Source organism: Gigantopelta aegis, chromosome 1, assembly GCF_016097555.1.
Source record: "Gigantopelta aegis isolate Gae_Host chromosome 1, Gae_host_genome, whole genome shotgun sequence".
Taxonomy (NCBI): Eukaryota; Metazoa; Mollusca; class Gastropoda; order Neomphalida; family Peltospiridae; genus Gigantopelta; species Gigantopelta aegis.
The window spans coordinates 22,970,853-22,992,896 of NC_054699.1; the positions used below are offsets into that span (position 1 = coordinate 22,970,853).

The 22,044-nt window shown below is 37.2% G+C and overlaps 1 protein-coding gene across 3 annotated transcripts; it reads left to right on the forward strand.

Moving 5' to 3' along the window:
• The first annotated feature begins 595 nt into the window (after positions 1-595).
• Positions 596-15,780, forward strand: LOC121367283 (sodium channel and clathrin linker 1-like). Of its 3 annotated transcripts, none has more exons than XM_041491398.1 (3): positions 596-843; positions 10,692-10,945; positions 14,897-15,780. In XM_041491398.1, exons 1-3 carry the CDS (start codon positions 641-643, stop codon positions 15,613-15,615), a joined length of 1,176 nt encoding a protein of 391 aa, XP_041347332.1. In that variant the 5' UTR covers positions 596-640; the 3' UTR covers positions 15,616-15,780. The 3 variants fall into 3 exon arrangements, with proteins under 3 accessions (XP_041347332.1, XP_041347346.1, XP_041347340.1); XM_041491412.1 differs by lacking the exon at positions 596-843 and adding an exon at positions 3,628-3,848; XM_041491406.1 differs by lacking the exon at positions 596-843 and adding an exon at positions 8,155-8,229.
• The last annotated feature ends 6,264 nt before the right edge of the window (positions 15,781-22,044 follow it).

Genomic DNA, 22,044 nt, shown 5'->3' on the forward strand with positions numbered 1-22,044 from the left:
GTCTATGACGCTTAAGTCAACTACAAGTGCAAAGGGTTATATAGGCTATTAGGAAATAACCATATGGAGGTTTTAGATTTGCGGGTGTTATTGTCTATTTGATCACGCAGATGTTATTTTTGACAGAAGGCGTTACTAAACATAATGTATATAAGCCAACTATTTATCATTCACTTGACTTGTGTCAGTCTCCTCATCTTGTAGTAAAATAAATTGGTTATTGGTCATGTATTTGTTTTAATGTAGGCCTACAATGGGGGCCGAGGCCCTTATTTGTTTAAAATCACTTTAACATCACCAATCATATACCCACAAAAACTTTGTGGGGTGTAGGTAATTTTTTCCATGCTTTCATCATAGAACTGTTCAAGCACGCCTGTCGTGGACACAGGTAAATCGTGCCATTTTGTGTGAGATGTCCAAATGCAAAATAGAAGCTTGGATAACCAATACAGGTATTTCACATTCCTATTGCGCATGCGCGCGAAGAGTAACGTCCCTTGACAAAATAGACTGAAACTAGTCAATTTACAAATTGGGGGGCGTGACAGACAGGTTGTTATGGGCGACTTGAGTAGCTTCGTAGGAGACTTTTAAACTTTGGCAACTAACATCAACATATTTCGAATTAGATGGTATAATGGCCGTAGAAAACGGTCCGCTGAAATTTACAGCGGTATGGTTCAAATTAAAAAGCAGTGCAACAACTTGGACAGAGTCTCTGCGACTTGTATCCGAGGGTTTTCATAACGCCAGATTAAAAGACTATCTCGTAAAAAGTATAAACGAAATTGGGACATCTAGTTTTAACAAGTGTACGGGGCAGCATACCGTCCTCAGAAGGTGTTTTGTTGCATTTTTCTTAGTGTCTATCTAATTGGGAAAAGTTAAAAAAAAGAAGAGATTTTATGCTGTTACATGTATATCCATAAAGTGGGAATTTAAAAAAAGGGGAATTTGAGGGGGGGGGGGGTTGAAGGTAGGTGCCGTTCTGTTTACCCATACACACGTTTTTATACAGTGTCAACATGAACGCATTGAGTATTATACAAAATATATTTATTTTCTTTACTGTTAATGTGTTTTCCCCCATATCTAAGTATATAAAATACTAGACGAACCTGTGTAGGAACGTCCTGTACAGAGCCGTCATCACTCTCTATATATTTATATATTATTATTATTATTTAAGGAGTGTCTGTTATTTCTTTTACGTTCATCGGGGTATGAACAAAATAAATTATCTGTAAACTGTGTGAATCGGCGAAGCCGTTCTCACATAAGTTTGCGGATGATTTTTTTGTTCATACCTAGATGAACGTAAAAGTAATAACAGACAATACTTATAATTAAATTTGAAACATACTGAGTAATAACAACATTAAAAGTTCATATATATATATATATATATATATATATATATATATATATATATATATATATATATATATATATATATATTCTATCGAGTATTGTTGGAAAATTGTTGGAAAATTTAATTATAATTAACCCATTTACATTACTAAATGGTTACGCTGTGCAGTTTATTTCACGGGCTGAATCAAATAAAAGTTATGAACAAAACAAGAAAAGACGCTAGGCCTGCTGGAATAACGCCAAAAAGGGGTCAATATTCCACACATTTCTGGGGGAGGACTCCATAATACCCCTTTCCCGTCACGGGATTCGAGCCTTCGATTTTCGCCTCGTCGAGCTACGCCAATCTGATTAAAATTAGCTCTGCTGGTCTAATAGTTATTAACCAGTGGAGATAATTTTAATCAGATTGGAGGCTACGCCCTCCACACGAGATCCATCTGATTAAAAGTTGATACGCTGGCCTGTGTATTGTTCAAAAATATTTTATTTATCTTTATCCTATATGGAACGTATCATGGGTATAAATAGAGAATAATACATGAGTGGTCGTTAGATACCATTTATCTCACAAGAAGTTGTTTTAAAATGTATCTAACAGGCGAAAGCGAGTTTTAAACAATGAGTTGTGAGATAAATGGTATCTAATGGACACAAATGTATTATTCTATTTCTTACATATCCTCAAAAACTAGGTTTTAAGCAAATTTTTAAATATTTATCGACTAAAAGATATTTCCACCGTGCTGGGTTTTTTTTTTTATTGGACGTATGGCATTGTTGACCTGGTCATCAGCTAGTCGTATGTCTTGAAATTGTTAACACACGTACGTATGTAAACAACCATGTGTTATAAAAAAAGAACGCATGGTGTTCTCACCAATGGGTATGTAAGAAATGCATTTTAAAAACACAATTTTTGATCTAGTTTAATTTTTATAAATAAATCAATAAATGAACGAATGAATGAATAGATTGATTAATGAATGAATAAATGAATGAATGAATGAATAAAATACTTTTCAATGATTTATTTTTAGACCCGTAGGAACGATATTTCGAGGGGGGGGGGGGGGGGGGCACAATCTCTAGTGGAGAGAGCACAAACTAGTCGGGGATGGGAGGCACAAGCCAGATTTTATCTTCATATGTACAGTAGGGGAAAAAAAGAGGGTACATTTTCGCACTCCACTCCCCGGTCCCCCCCCCCCCCTCTGGTTTCGTTATATTGTAAAATGAAAAGAACAGAAACAAAAACAAGTTTGTTTTGTTTAACGACACCACTAGACCACATTGATATAGCTGCCAGTTCTCTGTTTTGAAAGAACCCCTCGAACATGTAAGGAATTTATTTGCTTATGCATGGCTGTCATTATATTTGAGATAAAAACCTAACATTTCTGTCAATTTAAACAGTGCATTCATTAAAAAAAAAAACACCACCAAAACCCTCTTGTTGCAATTAACGTCGGCCACCATTCATTAATTCATTTTGACTCATTGTCGTACTTAAATACTCCGTTAAAGGGACATTCCCGAGTTTGCTGCACTTTTTAAGATGTTATCGACTAACAGAGACTTTTTAACGATTGTAATTACATATCAAATATATTTTTCTGCATAAAATATTAGTGGCTGCATATTAAACGTGTTTCTGATCGTTTTAATATTTGTACTAGGTTCAGTTTCATCTTATTTCCTAAAATATTGTTTTTTCGTACATACGAAATTATTGGAAGACAAAATCCAGTTTGGGCTTCTTACAAATATTAAGACGACCCGAAACACATTGAATATACAGACAGATATTCTAAACAAGAAAATATATTTAATATGTAAGTTTAATCGTAGAAATATTTTATTAGTCGGAAACATCTTACAATGCAGCAAACTCGGGAATGTCCCTTTAAGGTGTCCTGGGCACACACCTCAGCTATCTGGGGACAACTGTCCAGGATAATGGGTTAGTAGTTAGTGGTTAGTGATAGACAAGTTGGTGTAATGGGTAAAACGGTACCGGGCTGCGAACCCAGTACCTACCAGCATTATGTCCGATGGCTTAACCACGACACCATGCGCAGAATTCATTTCCAAGTAACCTGATACCTACTGCCATGCGCAAAATTAATATCCTGGTAACCTGATAATACACAGTAACGCCAAGGCTATTATGCTAGCACCGGATGTGCAGCAGACAATGACGTACAACACTTTAAATTATCAGTCAGGGGTTATCGGGTCACAGATAGGAAGCATGGTTGCATCATATAGGCATATTGGGTGGGCAACCCCCTCCCCCCAACAAAAAAACCCCGAAAACCCTATACTGTGTATGGAATTGTATTATAAACAAGTTTAGGGGTTGTAACTTTGATATTTCACACCCATTATTAAATGGATATTGCCACCTGTGAAATATTTAGGCCCATCAAGGTCGAATATTGTTAAAATAGCTCAACAGATTCCAAACTGTAAGTAAAATAAATGCGACACTTACTGCGTCGAATTTTTTTTAATTTTCTTTTAAAGTGTATATATAGATAGATTATTGCTAGTTTGAAACCTTTTCACCATGTATTTTCATAATATTAGTTGTAATCCATGTAAAAATGCATAGTGATTCGTTTGCAACCCTATTTAGCTTTTGTGCAGTAATGCTAATATAAAAAAATTTTAATCCAGATTCGGGCATTTTAGTTTCATTCTGGAAAAAAAAGAAGTGGGATCCTGTACGTCTATGAATGATGTCAATTAGAAATGCTAAATGGTGTCAATGTTATAGCAGCGGCTAGTGTGCCATAACCGTTTTCAGTTTATCCATTCCAGTCCAAGCTGGCGATGAGAACAGACGTAGCCTTGTGCTCTCTTGAGTTACCCCACCACCTGGGCGGGGGGGGACTCATAGCTTCTTATGGAAACCTTTTCGAGTATCGCGTCGCGTACACCGGGTCACGGGCAACCGTACGGCGAACCGGTGCAATGGAAGGAGGTGGAAGAAGAGAAAACGTTCGCCAGGGACGGCACAAGGGGGGTCAAACCCGGTGGCTGAACCACCGGCGGCGGCCCCTTCTGCGATGCCACCCCTAACCCGACCAGACAAATCAACGAAGCAGACAGAGCCTGCCATCGTCGATCTGCCAGAGACGGTTCTAAACACAGCAATGTGCGAAGAGCCGCCACGGTGCCCACCACTCTCTCCGATCTTCGCGATTCCAGCGACGCCACCGACACCACGGAAGGCCCCTGTTGAGTCGCAGGCCCGATCAGAAGCCGTTTCGAAGAGGAAGGCAACCGCTCAACAGAGCCAGCAACAAGACAAGCCACGCTCTCCCCTTAGTCAACCGCCGCAACCCGACATGAGACAAGCTGAACAGTGGCCACTACAGGCCGGCAAACTTCATCAGCGCCACCAACGGCTTGTTAAGTGCAACAAAGAGGACGTCAGGCATCTCTTCAGCGTTCCGAAGCACGAGTTTTACCAGCCGCTTCCAACTAACCGTGTAGAGCTAGGTGAATCGCCCCCTAATAATGCTAGGGGGCGATTCACCAGCTTTGTGTGTTACCGTCCGACTGTCAGGCGTCTACCATCAGGGGCTACTGCTATCCAACATGGACAACCCGACGATTCATCGGATTTTAAAAATCATTTCAGGGAAAGATTATGAAGCCATCACCAGGACAGTAGCGGCCTCCGTTTACCGGCAGTACACCCCCCAACCTCGACGTCACGGACTTCATAGGGACACCATAGACGGCAACCTTTCCAACAACCTTTCCTCCGGATTTAGGGCTTAGTTGGACTTTAAAGTTTTTGGCTCCAGTTCTAAAACTTGTTTATTTTTGGTTTTTATAAATAGTCCAACACACTTTATTTTGACAGCCCGTCTAAATTGCGCAAATCGCCAGAAAAAGTTTCGGCCCTGCACTCAAATTAATTTTTTTGGGACTTAGTTTTTTCCAAATATGAAGATTATTCTCCATATTTGGTTTTAGGTCTTACGTTTTTTCCAGATATGAAGATTATTCTCCATATTTGGTTTTAGGTCTTTACCTTTTTCTAAATTTGATTGCACATTCCGCCCACCTCCAATTTACCCCCCCCCCCCCCCCCAACGGCCTTAACGAGGCCACTCGGGTGGACATATAGATCGGACTTTTAAACTTTTAGAGCTTCGATAAAAATGTTATGTCGAAATTACTTCTTTTTTTTAAATATTATTAAATAGTCCGATCCTGTCTTCTTTCTCTTATTTATATTTGGACTGTCCAAATTATATAAATATTCGGTCGAGCAGTCAATTTTTTTTTGGTTTGTAACTTTTGTAACCCCCCCCCCCCCCCCTCCCTCGAGTCAGGCCACCGATCTTATCGGAGGTCGGACTCGGGATGGGCGTGTTCGAAACCCGAGTGGTATATGAGCATGTTAAACTAGTTATCTATCTATCTATCAATATATTATTATGACCCATGCCATAAATATGTCGTGAAAATATACGATATTTATGGAACCGTAGGTAGACCATAATAATATGGACCCGTATTAAAGGCATACTGTCACGGATTTAAGGAACTTATTTCTCTAAAATTGGATAATAAATAAAATTTACATTAATTGTTGGAAACCAAATCTAGCTATCGCATCACCTAAACTGAACCATGATGGATTGAAATCCATGTCAACCCTCTCAGCAATTTTAGTTTTTGAATTATGGACCATTGCCATAATTCAATTATTTTTACAAAATATCATTAATAAATAGAGTATGGTGGTTATAAAGATGGTTGAATTAAGTTCATTTAGGGACAAATCAAATTAGTTTTGTTCAGGTAATACTTTGTTAGACCATAATTAGGTCAGTAGTCTGTGACAATATGCCTTTAATAAATACATGGAATTATATGTTTTAAAGTTCGTGAACACAAAAGACTGATTGACCGAGGCTGTTAAAATAATGTTAAATTGCATTACGGTAACTATCGTAAGCTACTGAAGTTTTTTCCACACCGCGACTTGTTTTCTTTCGAGTGTGCCAACTGATGTCTGATATTTTGTTCTCAATTGCAGATGTAGTTGGTCGTGACCGATGATTTTTAATTAGGCCTACTGTCGTTTGTTTATTCGGTAATTCTTTATAAAATATTAGAAACTTTTCATTTTGGAGGTATCACCGCTTATAAAAATAACGGAAGTTGTAGTGTTTATCATTAAAAGTATTTTTCTTGGACGCCAAATTATATATAGCCTACACCGCCTTTACAAAAACGAAACTACTTTTTATCACCGCTCTCCTTTAATTCTAACCCAGCGAGAATATTATGTAGGCCTACATTTCCTTCTGCTCTTTTTCCATTTCCCTCAACTTCAAAATATGGTCATAAATTAGATTTTTAGATTACTTTCTAAAAGACAATCCACTGCATCCTTTCTGTAACCTGTGCTAACTGGATGAGGTTCAGTGTCATTCTGCTCACTGGTGTTATCATCAGATAAGTGTTTGATTCTATGTTCAGTATTATTATCAACATCTACTGGACTGTATTTATCATATTCATCCAATACAGTTAAAGTTAAAGAATATTGATTTATTAATCATCGGCTATTGGATGTCAAACATTTGGTAATATTGACCTATAGTCTTAGAGAGGAAACCCGCTACATTTTTCTATTAGTAGCAAAGGATGTTTTATATGCACCATCCCCATCATCTAACACAGATACTGTTTCTTCTGTTTCTACTGTTCTTAGTCTTGGTCTTCTATTTTTAATTCCAAAATGTGCCTCAAAGAGTAGGCCTACTTCAGGCTCCTGTAAAATTAAAATATAAATCTGTAAGGAAAGAAAACCAACTCCTTCTATACAAACGATTTGAAGTGAGTAAAGTGAACAGATATTATAATAATTTAATAATTATCACACACAAGCACGCACATACATACACACACACACACACATGTAGCAATAATAATAATAATAATGATAAAATTGGGAGAAACCACTTTTCGAGAATTGATCTACTATACCTCCGCATGTTAATCTCTAGACCAGCTTATGCAATGACATCATGGCGTATAATAAAGGTATATAAATGAAATATATATATATATTGTTGTTGTTGTTGTAGGAAATGATTTAGTTTTCAGTATTTAGATGATAAATAGAAATAGGAGTAGAAATAGTGGTGTTGATTGTAGTCCACAGAACAGGTAACCTAACCGAATGGTAGACCCATGCAACCCGATACGATCCTAATTTGATGTTTGATCTAACTTATGAATATTGTATATAACTTCTAGAAAAGTTGCTGAACTTTATGTTATGTATAATCATGTACGTTATAAAAAACGTGTGATACTTGCTTACCATATCGATATGCTTGTAAATGTGTATCAAAGTACTCATGGTATCGCTAACGATCTCGACCAATGTTCTCAGGTACAAAATACAAAATAGTAACCGAACATTTTTGTACATACAGATATATATTTACTTCAAACTGATCTTCATGTAAAGAAGAAGATGTCATCTTCTAAATTCTTGAAAACAAACAACGCAAACAGCATGTCAACTTTTACTTCCGCCTCGCTGCATTCGCCATTCTAACATTCGCAGGATAAAGCCGATATCTTAAGACAGTAACCAGTTATTCCCTATATAAACCACCGCTGGTGCTACTGGATCATCCCCCCCCCCCCCCCCCCCCCCACACCTCACTGGATCTGTCCTAACATGACAATAACCGCTACTCGACAATTTCCGTACTGAGCATGGGCATGCGCATTGTAGAGCCGAGATGTATCGATAGGATAAGCTACTTTAACGAGGTGAAGTTGACAGGTGTGGCGTTTATACAGGTGTTATGCTTTTCCTCATTCGTTTTGAAAATAATATTTCATTTGTCTACAATCAGTTAGTTCTAGTATAGGAAGTAAGAGTTCCGATTTTATCCTGAAGAAAAATCTTGAAAACCGCCTGCTTAGCCGATCATGTCAAAACGTCTATCCGATATCGAATCGAAAGTGGCAAGAAAAACATTTTATTTTTTTGGTAATAACAAAAAATAATATTAGCTCGTTCGGTCTTCATGTAGGGTTTTAATATAACCGCATATTAATTTGTGTTCACTTATGTAAATCTTCCTATATTGTATACAAATCAAACACAAGAAATTATTTAACCATCCAAGTTATTTCCCTTGAATGAAAACTCTGTCCCCCCCTCCCCAAACCCTAACCCTAGCCCTAACCCAACCCCAGGAACTAGGCGAATATTATACTGGTTCGCAGTTCGGTACTGACTCCCACCCAGAGCGAGTTTTAACAACTCAATGGATAGGTGTAAGGCCACTATTCTCTTTTACTAACAACTAACTCTGTCCTGGACAGACAGCCCATATAGCTGAGGTGTGTGCCCAGGACAGCATGCTTGAACCTTAATTGAATATAAGCACAAAGAAAATAGGTTGAAATGAAATGGACTCGAGGCAAGTACTAATTGAGGGTGAGGAATTTCGGCTTGTGCGGATGAATGTCAAAATGTCATGGATGTGTTGACATCAAGCATGCTTGATAATCAGTCTTCTTTGATAAGAGATAACTACAGCAAAAACATGGAATGGCTGCCAACCACCGGGTAGGCAAAGATTCCCACTCTAATACAATGATACGCCTATGTTTAAACATTAAAAACCATTACATTCAGGGCACAATATTTCATGAGAATTGTTGTTCTGTTCACGTGTCGGTTATGTAGCTTTAAAATCATGAGAACCGCCAATTGGTTACGTGGTGAACTATTACATTCTAAAATTAAAAGTACCTTATATCAGTAATGAACGTGAAAGTCAGTTTCTTTTTAAACCGCCAATGTAGCACAGAACCGTAGTTCAAATGTTTTAGGATTAGGTAGGCCTTACTCATCAGTTACAAGAACTATATTCACATAACCTAAGTAAAACTCACATGAATTGATTTACAGTTACCTAAGATTTTGAAATATTGTCCACTGACATTGATCATTTTCGAGTTTGCTAATAACAAATATCCGGTACGAGCCTCTATTTTAAGGGAAGTGAAGTGGGATGTAGCCCAGTGATAAAACACTCGCTTGTTGCACAGTCGGTCTAGTATCGATCCCCATTGGTGGGCCAATTAGGCTATCAAGGAACATTTTTAATGCAAAATCTTGATTAGCGATATTTCTAGTCAAATGAAAATTGATTAGTAGGGCCTAATTACTGTTTAATGTTTCAAAATTGTGCAACGATTTCTGAAACTTGCGTAGTTTACCGTGATGCGATACGTAACAAAATGTTCCCAGGCTACATTGTCTTGTTCCAGCTAGTGATCCACCAGTAGAGTAACAAAGGCTGTGGTATGTACTATCCTGTCTGTGGGATGCTGCCTATAAAAGATACCTTCCCGCTAATCGGAAAGGGTAGTCCATTGCATGGTGGCAGCGGGGTTCCTCTGTCATTATCTGTGTGGTCCTTAATGTATGTTCGATGCCTTAATTAAAATGTGTTTAGTGAGTCATTAAATAAAACCTTCCTTTCCTTTTCATTTTAAGGGCCATTTATCAATTACATAATGCTCTTGGTGGGGGGGGGGGGGTTGACAGGAGTAGGGAATGTCATGGAATGGCTTATGAAATGTTATAGGGGGGGAAGGGTGTGTTTTTCAGGTGCTCTAGCATAGCTAGGATATTATATTGGAGGGGCCAACCATACTGCCTATTAATAATGTAAATGGGGCAACCAAATGTTTGACATCAATAACCAGTGTTTCTGCCAGTAAGACATTTTTTGGGTATGGCGCTATGGAAGCATCCACAGTCAACAGGGGGTATAGGGGACTTCCCCCAGAATGAAAATGAGTTACGTTTAGGGTTAGGATTAAGAAAATCATGCAGTAATGAAAAGAGTTCTTAATTTTGTCAAAAAGTTAACGTAAAAAAATAAAATATGCAAAACTATTTGTGTGTTGTGCCATACCCGTTTTACCCTCTGGCATAAAATATGCAAAACTATTTGTGTGTTGTGCCATACCCGTTTTACCCTCTGGCAGAAACCCTATTAGCTGATGATTAATAAATCAATATGCTCTAGTGGTGTTATTAAACAAAACAAACTTTGACGATAACAGGAAAAGTGAGGGGCTAGGTTTGATAGATGTTACATAATTATAGAGGGGATGGAGTTACAAAATGATAAATGGAGTTGTGAAGAGGATGCAAAAACAAAAATCCATTTGCTGCTTAACATATTGAACATGTATTTGTTAACCAAAAACATTACTCTCTCTCTTTTTCCACCCAGATCAACCATGGCTGATCACAGTGCTGGTCAGTGGATCGGTGAGTTATTTCAACCATCGTATAACTTTACTGTCGATGATATTCTCGCTGGAAAAGCTGAAGATGTGGAAATTAAAAGTAAAATCAAACTGGCTCGAGCGTTTGACCCAGCAGCCATTCATGAAGTGTACGAAAAGGTTCGAGTGATGACCGCAATCGATGATGAGTTGAAACTGCAGACTTTGATGAGAGAAGAAAGAGGAACTTGTCCTGATGGTAAACTGTTTTTTTTAAAATTAATATTCTTTTAATTTTCTGGTCCATCAAGGCTATTTTATTACACACACACACACTCACACACACACACACACACACACACACACACACACATACACCATGCACACACATGCAATCTGATGAAACTGCAGACTTTGATGAGAGAAGAAAGAGGAACTTGTCCTGATGGTAAACTGGCTTTTTAAAAAATTAATATTCTCTTAATTTTCTGGTCCATCAAGGCTAAATTAAGAGAATATTATTACACACACACAAACTCACATACATACACACACATACACACACATACACCACTTACACACATGCACACACACATGCAATCTGATGAAACAGCAGACTTTAATGAGAGAAGAAAGAGGAACATGTTATGATTATAAACTTGGGTAGGTTTTTTTTGTCCCACGACAGGTATATCAAAGACGATGGTATATGCTGACCTGTCTCTGGGAAAGTGCATATAAAAAATCCCTTGCTGCTAATGAAAAAATGGAGACGTTTTTTTCTCTAAAAGACTACGTGTCAGAATAGACAAATGTTTATCATTAATGGATCATTGTTCTCTAGTGGTGTCATTAAATAAAACGAACTTTAACTTTAAGGACCGTTATGTTTTATGAAGAAAGTTAAGCAAGAACACATTTTAGTTAAAACTGGCAAGGCTAATTATAGCCAATATCTGAACAATGTGCTCTGGGGTGTCATGGATGAAATCTTCCTCTCTTTTTTCATTCGTCAAAGCCATAAGTGACTAACTGTGGTCTGACTGTAAGAATATCAGTGATTACTATACCAAGTATATATGTTAGGATATATATATATATATATATATATATATATATTAATATATTAATAATGGAAATATCTTGACTGTTAATTGACCAGAATTCATTGTATTCTAGTATTTGTATCTTTGACACCTGTTACCAGTGTTGGAAATTGTGTGTTTAATTGTATGATGCCTGTATGTTAACGCACAGCTCATTGGACAATAACAATTTGAAATTCGTGACTTATTCTAATACTCTAACAGTACTTAAAGTTAATGTAGCAAATGTGTGACCTATTTTATTACACTAACAGCACTTAAAGTTAATGTTGCGAGATACTTGTGGAAGCAAATGTGCAGTGATTACAAAATTAATACTCACTTAACCTGTGCAGCTTCAAAAGATTTCATTTAATTTTAACTTGATTTTGTATCCATCTAGTGTCCAAGCACGTTGTCCTGGTCACAAACCTCAGCTATCTGTTTGTCTAGGACAGGATTTGTGTCTGTTTTGAACACACCAAAGTCTTTTTAGTGCAATAATGTTAATAATAACTGGTATAGGGTTGAACATATTCAGAAGTGCATTTCAAGTTATTTTAATCGCAGCTTAATATTTCATTGATTTTGACGTGAAATGTTTTACGGTTAGCATGTCTGTACTTAATTTAGGCTTGCTTATTTTGCACATAGTTAGTTCTGGCACGCCCTTTACCGCCCCAGCTTTGGTGCAATCTGAAGCCCTTGGAATAGACACTAATAAAAAAAATAATACTAAGTGTGTGCTACTACTGTAGGTAGTTTCAAAACACAGGTGTGCAGTAATGGAAAATATATCACAGTTTAAGAGTCTGCAAGAATTCCTGTTAGTTCATCAGCCTACAGGGGTTGAAATATACACTATTGCGCTATTCCAAAAATAGTTATTTTTAAAACCGAATCGTAAATAAAATCTGCCAGTATCCTGTCATGACATAACACAGTAACTGGTCAGGCGAGGAGCACTGTACATGCCTATTTTGCAGTGAGATATTTATGGAATAGTACATTTTCTGGTAAAAAAAACCCACCCCTAATTTTCAAACCCGGACAACCATAACTTCAATTGACTATCCAGTGAATTTCTTATTTGATACTGCTTATAACGACAATTCTCACACAACATTAGTCCTCACATTTTTGTACATGCTGACCTCTGTTCTCTGTCACTGTGGGAAACTAAGTACATGTATCACTAAACATGCCCTAATCCAGCCAGCAAAATGAACATTGTTTTTGCCAAAAGTCGACTCAAGTTACCCAGTTATTAGCAGTAATGAGAAGTCTAAGTCGCCTTAATATTTTAGGGGCAGGATGTAGCCCAGTGGTACAGCGCTCGCTCGATGCGCGGTCGGTGTGGGATCGATCCTCGTCAGTGGGCCCATTGGGCCATTTCTCGTTCCAGCCAGTGCACCACGACTGGTATATCAAAGGCTGTGGTATGTCTGTGCTGCTAATCGAAAAGAGTAGCCAATGAAGTGGCGACAGTGGGATTCCCCTCTCAATATCTGTGTGGTCCTTAACCATATGTCTGATGCCATATAACCGTAAATAAAATGTGTGGAGTGTGTCATTAAATAAAACATTTCTTTTGTTCTTTTTTTTCTTAATATTTTGAACCTAATCCAATTTCAAAAACAAAATCACACAACAGACACAAGTTTGAACTTAAGAATCTGTTATCTACGGCAATCTTGAAATGTTTTTTCCATAGGTCAAATGCTCACCAACGGCAATTTTAAGCCTGCCTACAGCAATTTTAAATCGGTATCTTTTGCCAAAAAATATAAAAATCAAAACTAGTTCCTTCAACTGATGGTAATCATTTTTATCTGTCTATAAAACAAAATGCTATCGGTGAAGCCTCTGACTGACGGCAAATCATATTGCAACTATGACAACTGCCGTAGGTGCTGTCGTCAAGTTCGAGCCCAGCAGACGTCAAGGTGCTGTTTGCAGTGACCAGTCGTTATTTTTTGGCCAAATTCATTTCAGTAATGCCAGAAAATACTACTTATTGCTTTAATGTTAAAAATGACACAATAATTATCAACTACTTAATAATATCGCATTTTTAAGAAAACATAATTGTTTTGCTTAAATTTTATTACCGGAAGTAGTAGTACATGTGTATTTTATATCAAAATATTACGATTTGAACAGTGTGTAATTCAAAACTTGTTTTCCAAATAAATGTGGAACGTGACAAAATATTACGAAAGGTACGGATACATTTAATGTTCACTTCGTCTATTTTGATCACACTTCGAAAGTAATCTCCCCTTTCTTCTGGGAAGGGAGAAGTCACGTCTCCTACTTTTTCTGTTCTAGATTAGGACCTGCTGTATATAACAGATCCCTTGCTGCTAATGGCAAAATGTAGAAAGTTTCCTCAGAAGACAATGTGTCGTAATTGCCATATGCCTGACATCTATTAGCTGATGATTAATAAATTAATGTACTGCAGTGGTGTTACTAAAACCAGGGCTTCTAGATTATAGTAGCCCCACTCCCATGGCTAGTGATATTCAATGTTGGGTAAGTAAATAACTACTATTGCCATGCCTGACAGCTAGTGAAAACCATTTTGTCAAATGTTGCAGTTAAGTCTTTATTTTGTAAATATGAATATCTTGCCCCCACCCCAACTCCCCAATGTTAGTGTTTTTAAGCTCTATCTCCCTCTTTAGTAGACATATATCTGATTATTACTATTATTTAACAAAATTGTATTAACTTAAAGTAAAGTAAAGTAGGGCTAGTGAATTTTTAATCGTGTCTAGTAATTTTAAAATCACTGATCCCATGGCTAGTGGATTTTATCAAAATTCTAGAAGTACTACTAAAACAAAATAAAATTTAACTAACTTTTAAAATATTTTTGTTGTTGTAGATGCAGACAACAGCTGAAAAGACTGAGTCTGATGATATTAAATTAATGTACTCCAGTGGTGTTAATAAAACTAAATAAACTTCAATTAACGTTAAACATATTTTTGTTGTTACAGTTGTAGACAAACTACATGGAGCTGGAAAGACTAAGTCTGATGATACCAAATTAATGTACTCCAGTGGGGTTAATAAACCGGAATAAACTTCAATTAACTTTATTTTTGTTGTTGTAGATGCAGACAAATTAGCTGGAAAGACTGAGTCTGATGATACCAAAGCTGAGACCATCAACCTTGAGGATTCTTGTATCTGGGATGAAGAGGAGATTAGCGTCCTTAGAAAAGTCTTCAAAACTGCAAAATATCAGATCAGAGATCTCGAAGTACGACTGCGTGAAACTTCGAGCACAAACAAAACTCTGGCGAAACAAGTTTCAGAAAAGACAACGGCACTAGAAGAAGCGAATTCGAATTTAGCCGAAGCACGAAGAGCCAACAAGAGACTAAGCATCCACTGTGATAACCTGAAAGAGCAACTCGCTCAAACCTGTGCCAAGCTGGACGCAGTCACCGAGATGTGGAAGGAGATATCCGAGGAAATCACTGCTCTGCGGAAAGAAGCTCAAGAATGCCGGATAACAGCAGATAAAGAACGATTAGCGAGAGAGAAACTACAGCTCAAAGTTGAAGAGGCAGATCAGGAGATTAACAGAGAAAAACATCTTGCGCAGGAAAATGCTAAAAATCGCTACCAGCAAGAGATTATCGATTTGCATATGAAACTTAAAAACGTGTCTGAGGAATTGATTAAGGAGAAGCAGTCACATTCAGTGACTAGCAAGGCTTTGGGGAATTTAAGGCAGCATTTTGCTAGTTTACCCATGAAGGATATTTTGCCGCCAAATGTGGTAACGGAAGATCAAGTGAAAGAAATAAACTTTTTGGAACCTTGATTTCTTATGTACACGTGTGGGAAAGAATGTTATAGTGTTTTCTCTAGCTTGTTTTAGCATTGTGCGGCACCATGCCTCAGTAATCTAGAGCCATTTTGCCTTAATCAGCGCCATGCTGGCCTGAGATTAAACAAGCCTTTTTCAATAATTCATTATAAAATTGCCTTTATAAAACACTCAGAAAATATATTAATTAATAAAATATCCCTGTTGTATATTTTGCCATTTATTTATTAAAGCAAGCCCATTAGTTACATTTATTTTTATTTCAATTAATTTTATGTCTTTAATGAACAAAGAAAAGTGCCCTGAAAATGGTGAAAATGCCCCAAAAGTATTTAATCTACCATGTCATGCCAAATTCTAGGGAAAACACTGTTATGTTAGATTTGTGGTATCAGTTTGGATGATCCATGGTGTTTTTCTCGTATTCAGGATTGATTTCAATTCTTTTGGTACTCGTGGTTCAAAAACCTATTCAATTTGTTTGCCAAACTTTTCTCCTGAATATTGTTAACACACTTCTGTGACTTCCAGTACTTTGAAAGACTTTGTTCGACACACAATAGCTGATGTGTCATTAAATATCCATCCATTCATTCATTTCATTCATGTACTTTGCTTGTGACCAATTTATTCATTCACATATATATATATTTTTTCAATTCTGAAAGATTTAGGTATGTTTAAGCACTTCTAATACACTAAATGTGGTAACATATCTGTTAAACAGTGATGGCAGGGCTTCTAGCTTTTGATAGCCCCTCTCCCATGGCTAGTGATATTCAAGGATGGGCTAGTAAATAATTACTATTCGCCATTCCCAATGGCTAGTGAAATGTGTTTTTTGTCAAATTCTGCATTTAAATCTATTTCCTCCCCTCAAATCAAAGGGTTTTTAAGCTCTATCTCCATCTTTAGGTAACATATCCAGTTATTCCTATTAGTAAAATTGTATTAACTCAAAGTAGGGCCAGTGAAATTTTAATCATGGCTAGTAAAAATATTTAATCACTGATCATATGGCTAGTGGAATTTTATCACAATTCTAGAAGCCCTGGATGGGTATTGCCAATTTCGTATTGTGATATATTGGATACAGGAACCTGAAAGGGACATTCCTGAGTTTGCTGCACTTTTTAAGATGTTATCGACTAACAGAGACTTTTTAACGATTGTAATTACATATCAAATATATTTTCGTATTGTGATATATTGCGATACAGGAACCTGAAAGGGACATTCCTGAGTTTGCTGCACTTTTTAAGATGTTATCGACTAACGGAGACTTTTTAACGATTGTAATTACATATCAAATATATTTTTCTGCATAATATATTAGTGGCTGTATATTAAACGTGTTTCTGATCGTTCTAATATTTGTACTAGGTTAAATTTCATTGTACTTCATAAAAAAAATCCAGTTTCGGCTTCTTACAAATATTGAGACAGATACTGATATTCTAAACAAGAAAATATATTTAATATGTAAGTTTAATCGTAGAAATATTTAAGTTTTTGGAAACATCTTACAATGTAGCAAACTCAGGAATGTCCCTTGAATTGCAATACATACCATAATATATAGCATTCCATTCCAATATTTATTTACATGCTCATATACCACTAAGGTTTCAAGCATTTCTGTCACGGGCCCATCCTCTGGATAGCCAGCAGGAGTGGTCCGGGACAGAAATATAGGGACAATTTTGAAGTTTAAGCCAAATATATTAAAGGGGCATTACAATATTTATTTGTGCTTTCCAAATATAAAATACCTATTTCTTAAATTTTTGCCACAATTTTGACCGGGTGATCTAAACTTAAAAGGTCTCTAGGTCTATATATACTTGTTTAACCCTAGGGGAATTGGGGGTGAGGTTCTTATGCTGGGCGAATCCGCCTCACAGGAAGTTTCGGTATTGGGAATCTAAGTGTGGCAGGCAGGAGGGGGCCGAGGCCCAGGGGAGGGGGGGGGCGGAGCCCCCCGGACAAACCTAACTCCCCTACTGCCAAACCGCCTACCTTCTATCTTCTGGTGGTCTCCCCACCCCCCCCGCCGTCCCAACCGCGATGCCCTCCACCAGCGCGGCCCTCATGTGGTTTATTTATTTGTTTATTTCATGAATTCTTTAGTTTAATTATTTTAATAAATCCACTAGGAGAGTGGATGTCACTTTTAGAGTGACAGAAGTCATATCTGCAACCATTGGAGTGAAAGTTTTGCGTCTGGCCTGTCGGCGGAGCAGAAACGTACCTCTGGTGATCACTTGGTTCCGGGCGGCTCTCAGTAGTCCAAGGGAATCTAAAAGTTATGTCACTCAAAGACGCCATCACCCTTTAATCTATAAAAACCGAAGAGAGGTCCAGGGCAATAGTACCAAGGACCTCTAGACGGCATGGGTACAATTAAGTCCCATTTAATTAGAGAAGGAAGAAATTTCTTTCTCCCTCTCTTGCTTTATTAAATCAATATTAAAAATATATAATAAAATAAAATATCATATTAAAATACAGAGCACGCTTGTAAACATTTATACAAATATAATTAAAAAAAGAAAATACCAAATGGATTAAGAATTTACATATAACTATACAGTAGCCGGTGAGCCATCAAGAAATGTCTAACTGCCAGGTTAGACACTTCAATATTAAACACCCAAGCTGATCTTACATTATCTCCATTCATTCATCACATTCTTACTTAAAATTAATAAGGAGGAGAAAAGACCACCTACCTTATTAGTTAAAATTAAGTGTTCTTGTAAAATTATTAATTAAAATTAATATTTATTATATTTTATATTGTTAAAAGCCGGTATATTATATAAATTATGTTATATTAAAGGGTCCCTACGTCCATAGGTTCGCCAGGCGCGATAGGAAAGAAAGTTATATTATAGTTATTTAATTGGGAAACTTAGTATTTAAAAATAATCTTATATTATTAATTATTAACCTTATATTAATTTCCCCATCTTACTTAATTACAACTTCCCTAAAAGGGGGGTAACCCCCCCCCCCCGAAGGATAAAACCAACTGGGGGGGAGGCTCTCCCCTTTATATTACCCTATGACTCCCTTGTTCGTAATCCACCATGAGGATAATACACAAATGGGGAGACGAACCAGGTTTGTCTTACAATAAATTACCAATATTATTTATATTAATATATCTAAAAATTAATCAGTTAGTTAGACCCGCGGAGGGGGACTAAAATATAACCCGCCATGGACAGCCACACGAGGTTAAATACTAATTATTACTATATAGCTGCTTATATTATTTAAATATTTACTTTAGTTCCAAGCACGAAGGCCATCAGGAGCCTATCAATACCCCTCTTGTGCTCAATCGGAGGGTTCAGTAAATTTAGACCGTTGAGCACTAAATTATTTCTCTTAAAAATTTTTTCTAAATTCTTACGTTTTAACATATGTCTGGTGCATTCAAGTAGAAAATGTTTCACATCCTCTACCTTATTACACACCAGACAGTTAGGGGTGGGAGATTTTTTTATTTTGAATTTGTTTCCATTAAGGCCGTAACATACTCCCATTCTAAGTCTCGAAATTATTTTTGTGGCCTTAATGTTGAAGGATATAGGGCCGGGTCCCGCTGCCTTCGGCTTAATATATGCATGCCACGCCCTGGTATGGTGATCCCATTCGGACTGCCATAGTTTACCAAGGTGTTGCTCTAATATAGAATTAAATTCTTTATAGTTGTATTTAATCTCAATTCCTATTTTATTATCACGCAGGCTATTTCTGGCGTTCGTGTCAGCAAGTTCGTTTCCTGGAATGCCGACATGTGCCGGCACCCATTCAAGTCCAACCCTGGTTCCACTGGTGATAATGCTATTATAACATTTAAATATTTTATTAACAATTTCGGGTCTCACACCCCCACATCCTAAGATAGCCTGCAGTGAACTTAAACTATCGGTGAAAAGCACATATCCACCAGGGCCATTTCTTTTTAAATTATCGTTTTGTATCCACATTAACCCATAAAGTATGGCAATAAGTTCAGATGTATAAACCGAAACATTATCAGTAAGCCTGGCCCTAATGGCTATCGGTTTTATGTTTTTATTGTTTTTAATAACGAAAGCCATACCTGTTTTCCCAGTGGCGGGATCCTTCGATCCATCTGTGTACACTTGTACACAGTCTGGATAGAATTTTTCCACCACTGCCTGAAAAATAAATTTTTTAATATATGGGTTGTCGTATTTATTTATTTCATTTCTAATGTGGAAGTTTACCACTGGGCATTCGAACTGCCATGGATAATCGAGGCGATCACTAGCATCACCAATGGCTAGTCCAGAAACACCAAAATCAGTGGCAAATTTATTAAGATAAGAAATGATGGATATGTCCCTATCACCGACAGTTTTAACCTTTTGAGGAATTAAACTATTTATAGGGGAATCAGGCACTTGGTTCCTTGTTTTGCTTATGTATCTGAAACCCTGCCTGATTCTCCTCGAGGTTAGAGGCAGTACTCCAAGTTCCACCATTATGCTATCATATGGAGTACAGATAGCTCCCCCAATAATTATCTTGAGGGCCCTACCATATACTCCATCAAGTTTTTTTTAGGTGTGTTTGAGTTGCACACCCGAAGGCCATTGCACCATACTGGAGTCTGGACACTATGAAGGCCTCGAAGACCATAAGCAGAGTTTTTCTATCTGCGCCCCATGACGTACCGGATAGTATCCTTAAAAGATTTAAGTAGAAGACACATGCTATAATATATAGCAAAGACCAGTTATTAGAAAACTTAATAAAATCAAGATTCATTCCGAACAACTGAAGCCAATGGTTCTTTTCTCACTCAAGTAGTTTTTGTTTGAAAATACAATTCGCATGCACCGAGACATCTACAAAATATATTAGCACAATATATCGGTATGCTAGAAAAATATTGTGATATATATTGTTTAAAATTTATATTGAGGTATTATGGTTGAACAGCGCATCTCTACTGATGAAAATCTAGCTCAAATTACCTCCATCCCTACCCTTTATTGATATTGATATACACGATGCCCCTATACGTCATCACGAAAGTACAGTGCTGTTTCATTTTGCATAGGGGCATTGAGTTTCTTCGTGTAGTGTTGATACTAGTGAACAACTTGTTAGTTTAATGTCAAGACTTGACTCAAGAATAATCAAACTAAAGCTCTGTGGCATCAGATTTTGGAAAACATTTGTATTTTAGAGACTCGCTTGCAACCATTTGGCTGTCAACAATTGCCAAAGCATTACAAAGACTTTCCTCTAGTCTTACCCAACATATATGTATCAATAAGGGGTAGGGCTGGAGGGGACTCTAGCTAATGAAAATCCAGAGCAAAGCATTGAAATCACCCCTACTTACATTCATTACCAGGATGTGGTGTACCGTTGTATTATGTTCTTTGAGGTGGAACAAAACCAAGAGGTAAAACGCTCGCCTGATGTGCAGTCTAGGATTGATCCTCATCGGTGAACCCATTGGGCTATTTTTTGTTCCAGCCAACTGATTTCAAAAAGGCCAATGTGTACCATCTCAGTCTGGGATGCTGCATATTAAAAATTCCTTGCTGCTAATCCGAGATTGTGAACTGATGGCAAGTGTGTTCTGTATTGTGATTGGTTAATTACATTCTTTTTCTGGGATCAAATTAAAATAATGTCTGGAAAGCTAACATCATTGGGGCGAGGCATATCCCAGTGGTACAGTGCTCGTTCAATCCCCGTCGGTGGGCCCCATTAGGCTATTTCTAGTTCCATCCAGTGCATCACGATTGGTATATCAAAGGCCATGGTATGTACTACCCCGTCTGTGGGATGGTGCATATAAACGATACCTTGCTGCTAATCGAAAAAGAGTAGCCCATGAAGTGGGGACAGTGGGTATCCTCTCTCAATATCTGTGATCCGTAACCATATGTCTGACGCCATATAACCGTAAATTCAATGTGTTGAGTGCGTTGTTAAATAAAACATGTCTTTCTTTCTTTTTTTCTTTTTTGCTACATTAGCAATTGGAACAGGCAAAGGTGAGGTTCAAGGGTCTACAGTTATATTGTAGCCAGGTCTTTTTTTCAAGAAATACCAAACATAGTTTCGTAGAAAAATGATTCAGTTGAAAATGGACATAACCATATGAAGTTTTTAAGATTTGAGGGCGTTGTGTCGATTTGATGCCCACAAATGTTTCATTTTCAACCTCGGGCTAACACCTGTCAAAACTGACATTTGCTGGATAAAATATACAATAACACAAATCTAAAAACTCCATATGGTTACCTTCTAAGAGTACCCCATTGTGTAGCTGCAGCAGGTTTTCTCTCTTGTCCGCCGTATAGTCCATAACCCACCCTATATCCATAATTAAACTACTGTTTAACATTTTAAAATTATACA

Bases quoted from the DNA above. Each gene is read 5' to 3' on its own strand.
- LOC121367283 (XM_041491398.1), top strand. From the start codon at position 641: ATGGCCGTAGAAAACGGTCCGCTGAAATTTACAGCGGTATGGTTCAAA. The intron at 844-10,691 runs GTGTTTTGTTGC...TTTTCCACCCAG, and splicing joins CAGCATACCGTCCTCAGAAG to ATCAACCATGGCTGATCACA. The intron at 10,946-14,896 runs GTAAACTGTTTT...TTGTTGTTGTAG, and splicing joins AAGAGGAACTTGTCCTGATG to ATGCAGACAAATTAGCTGGA.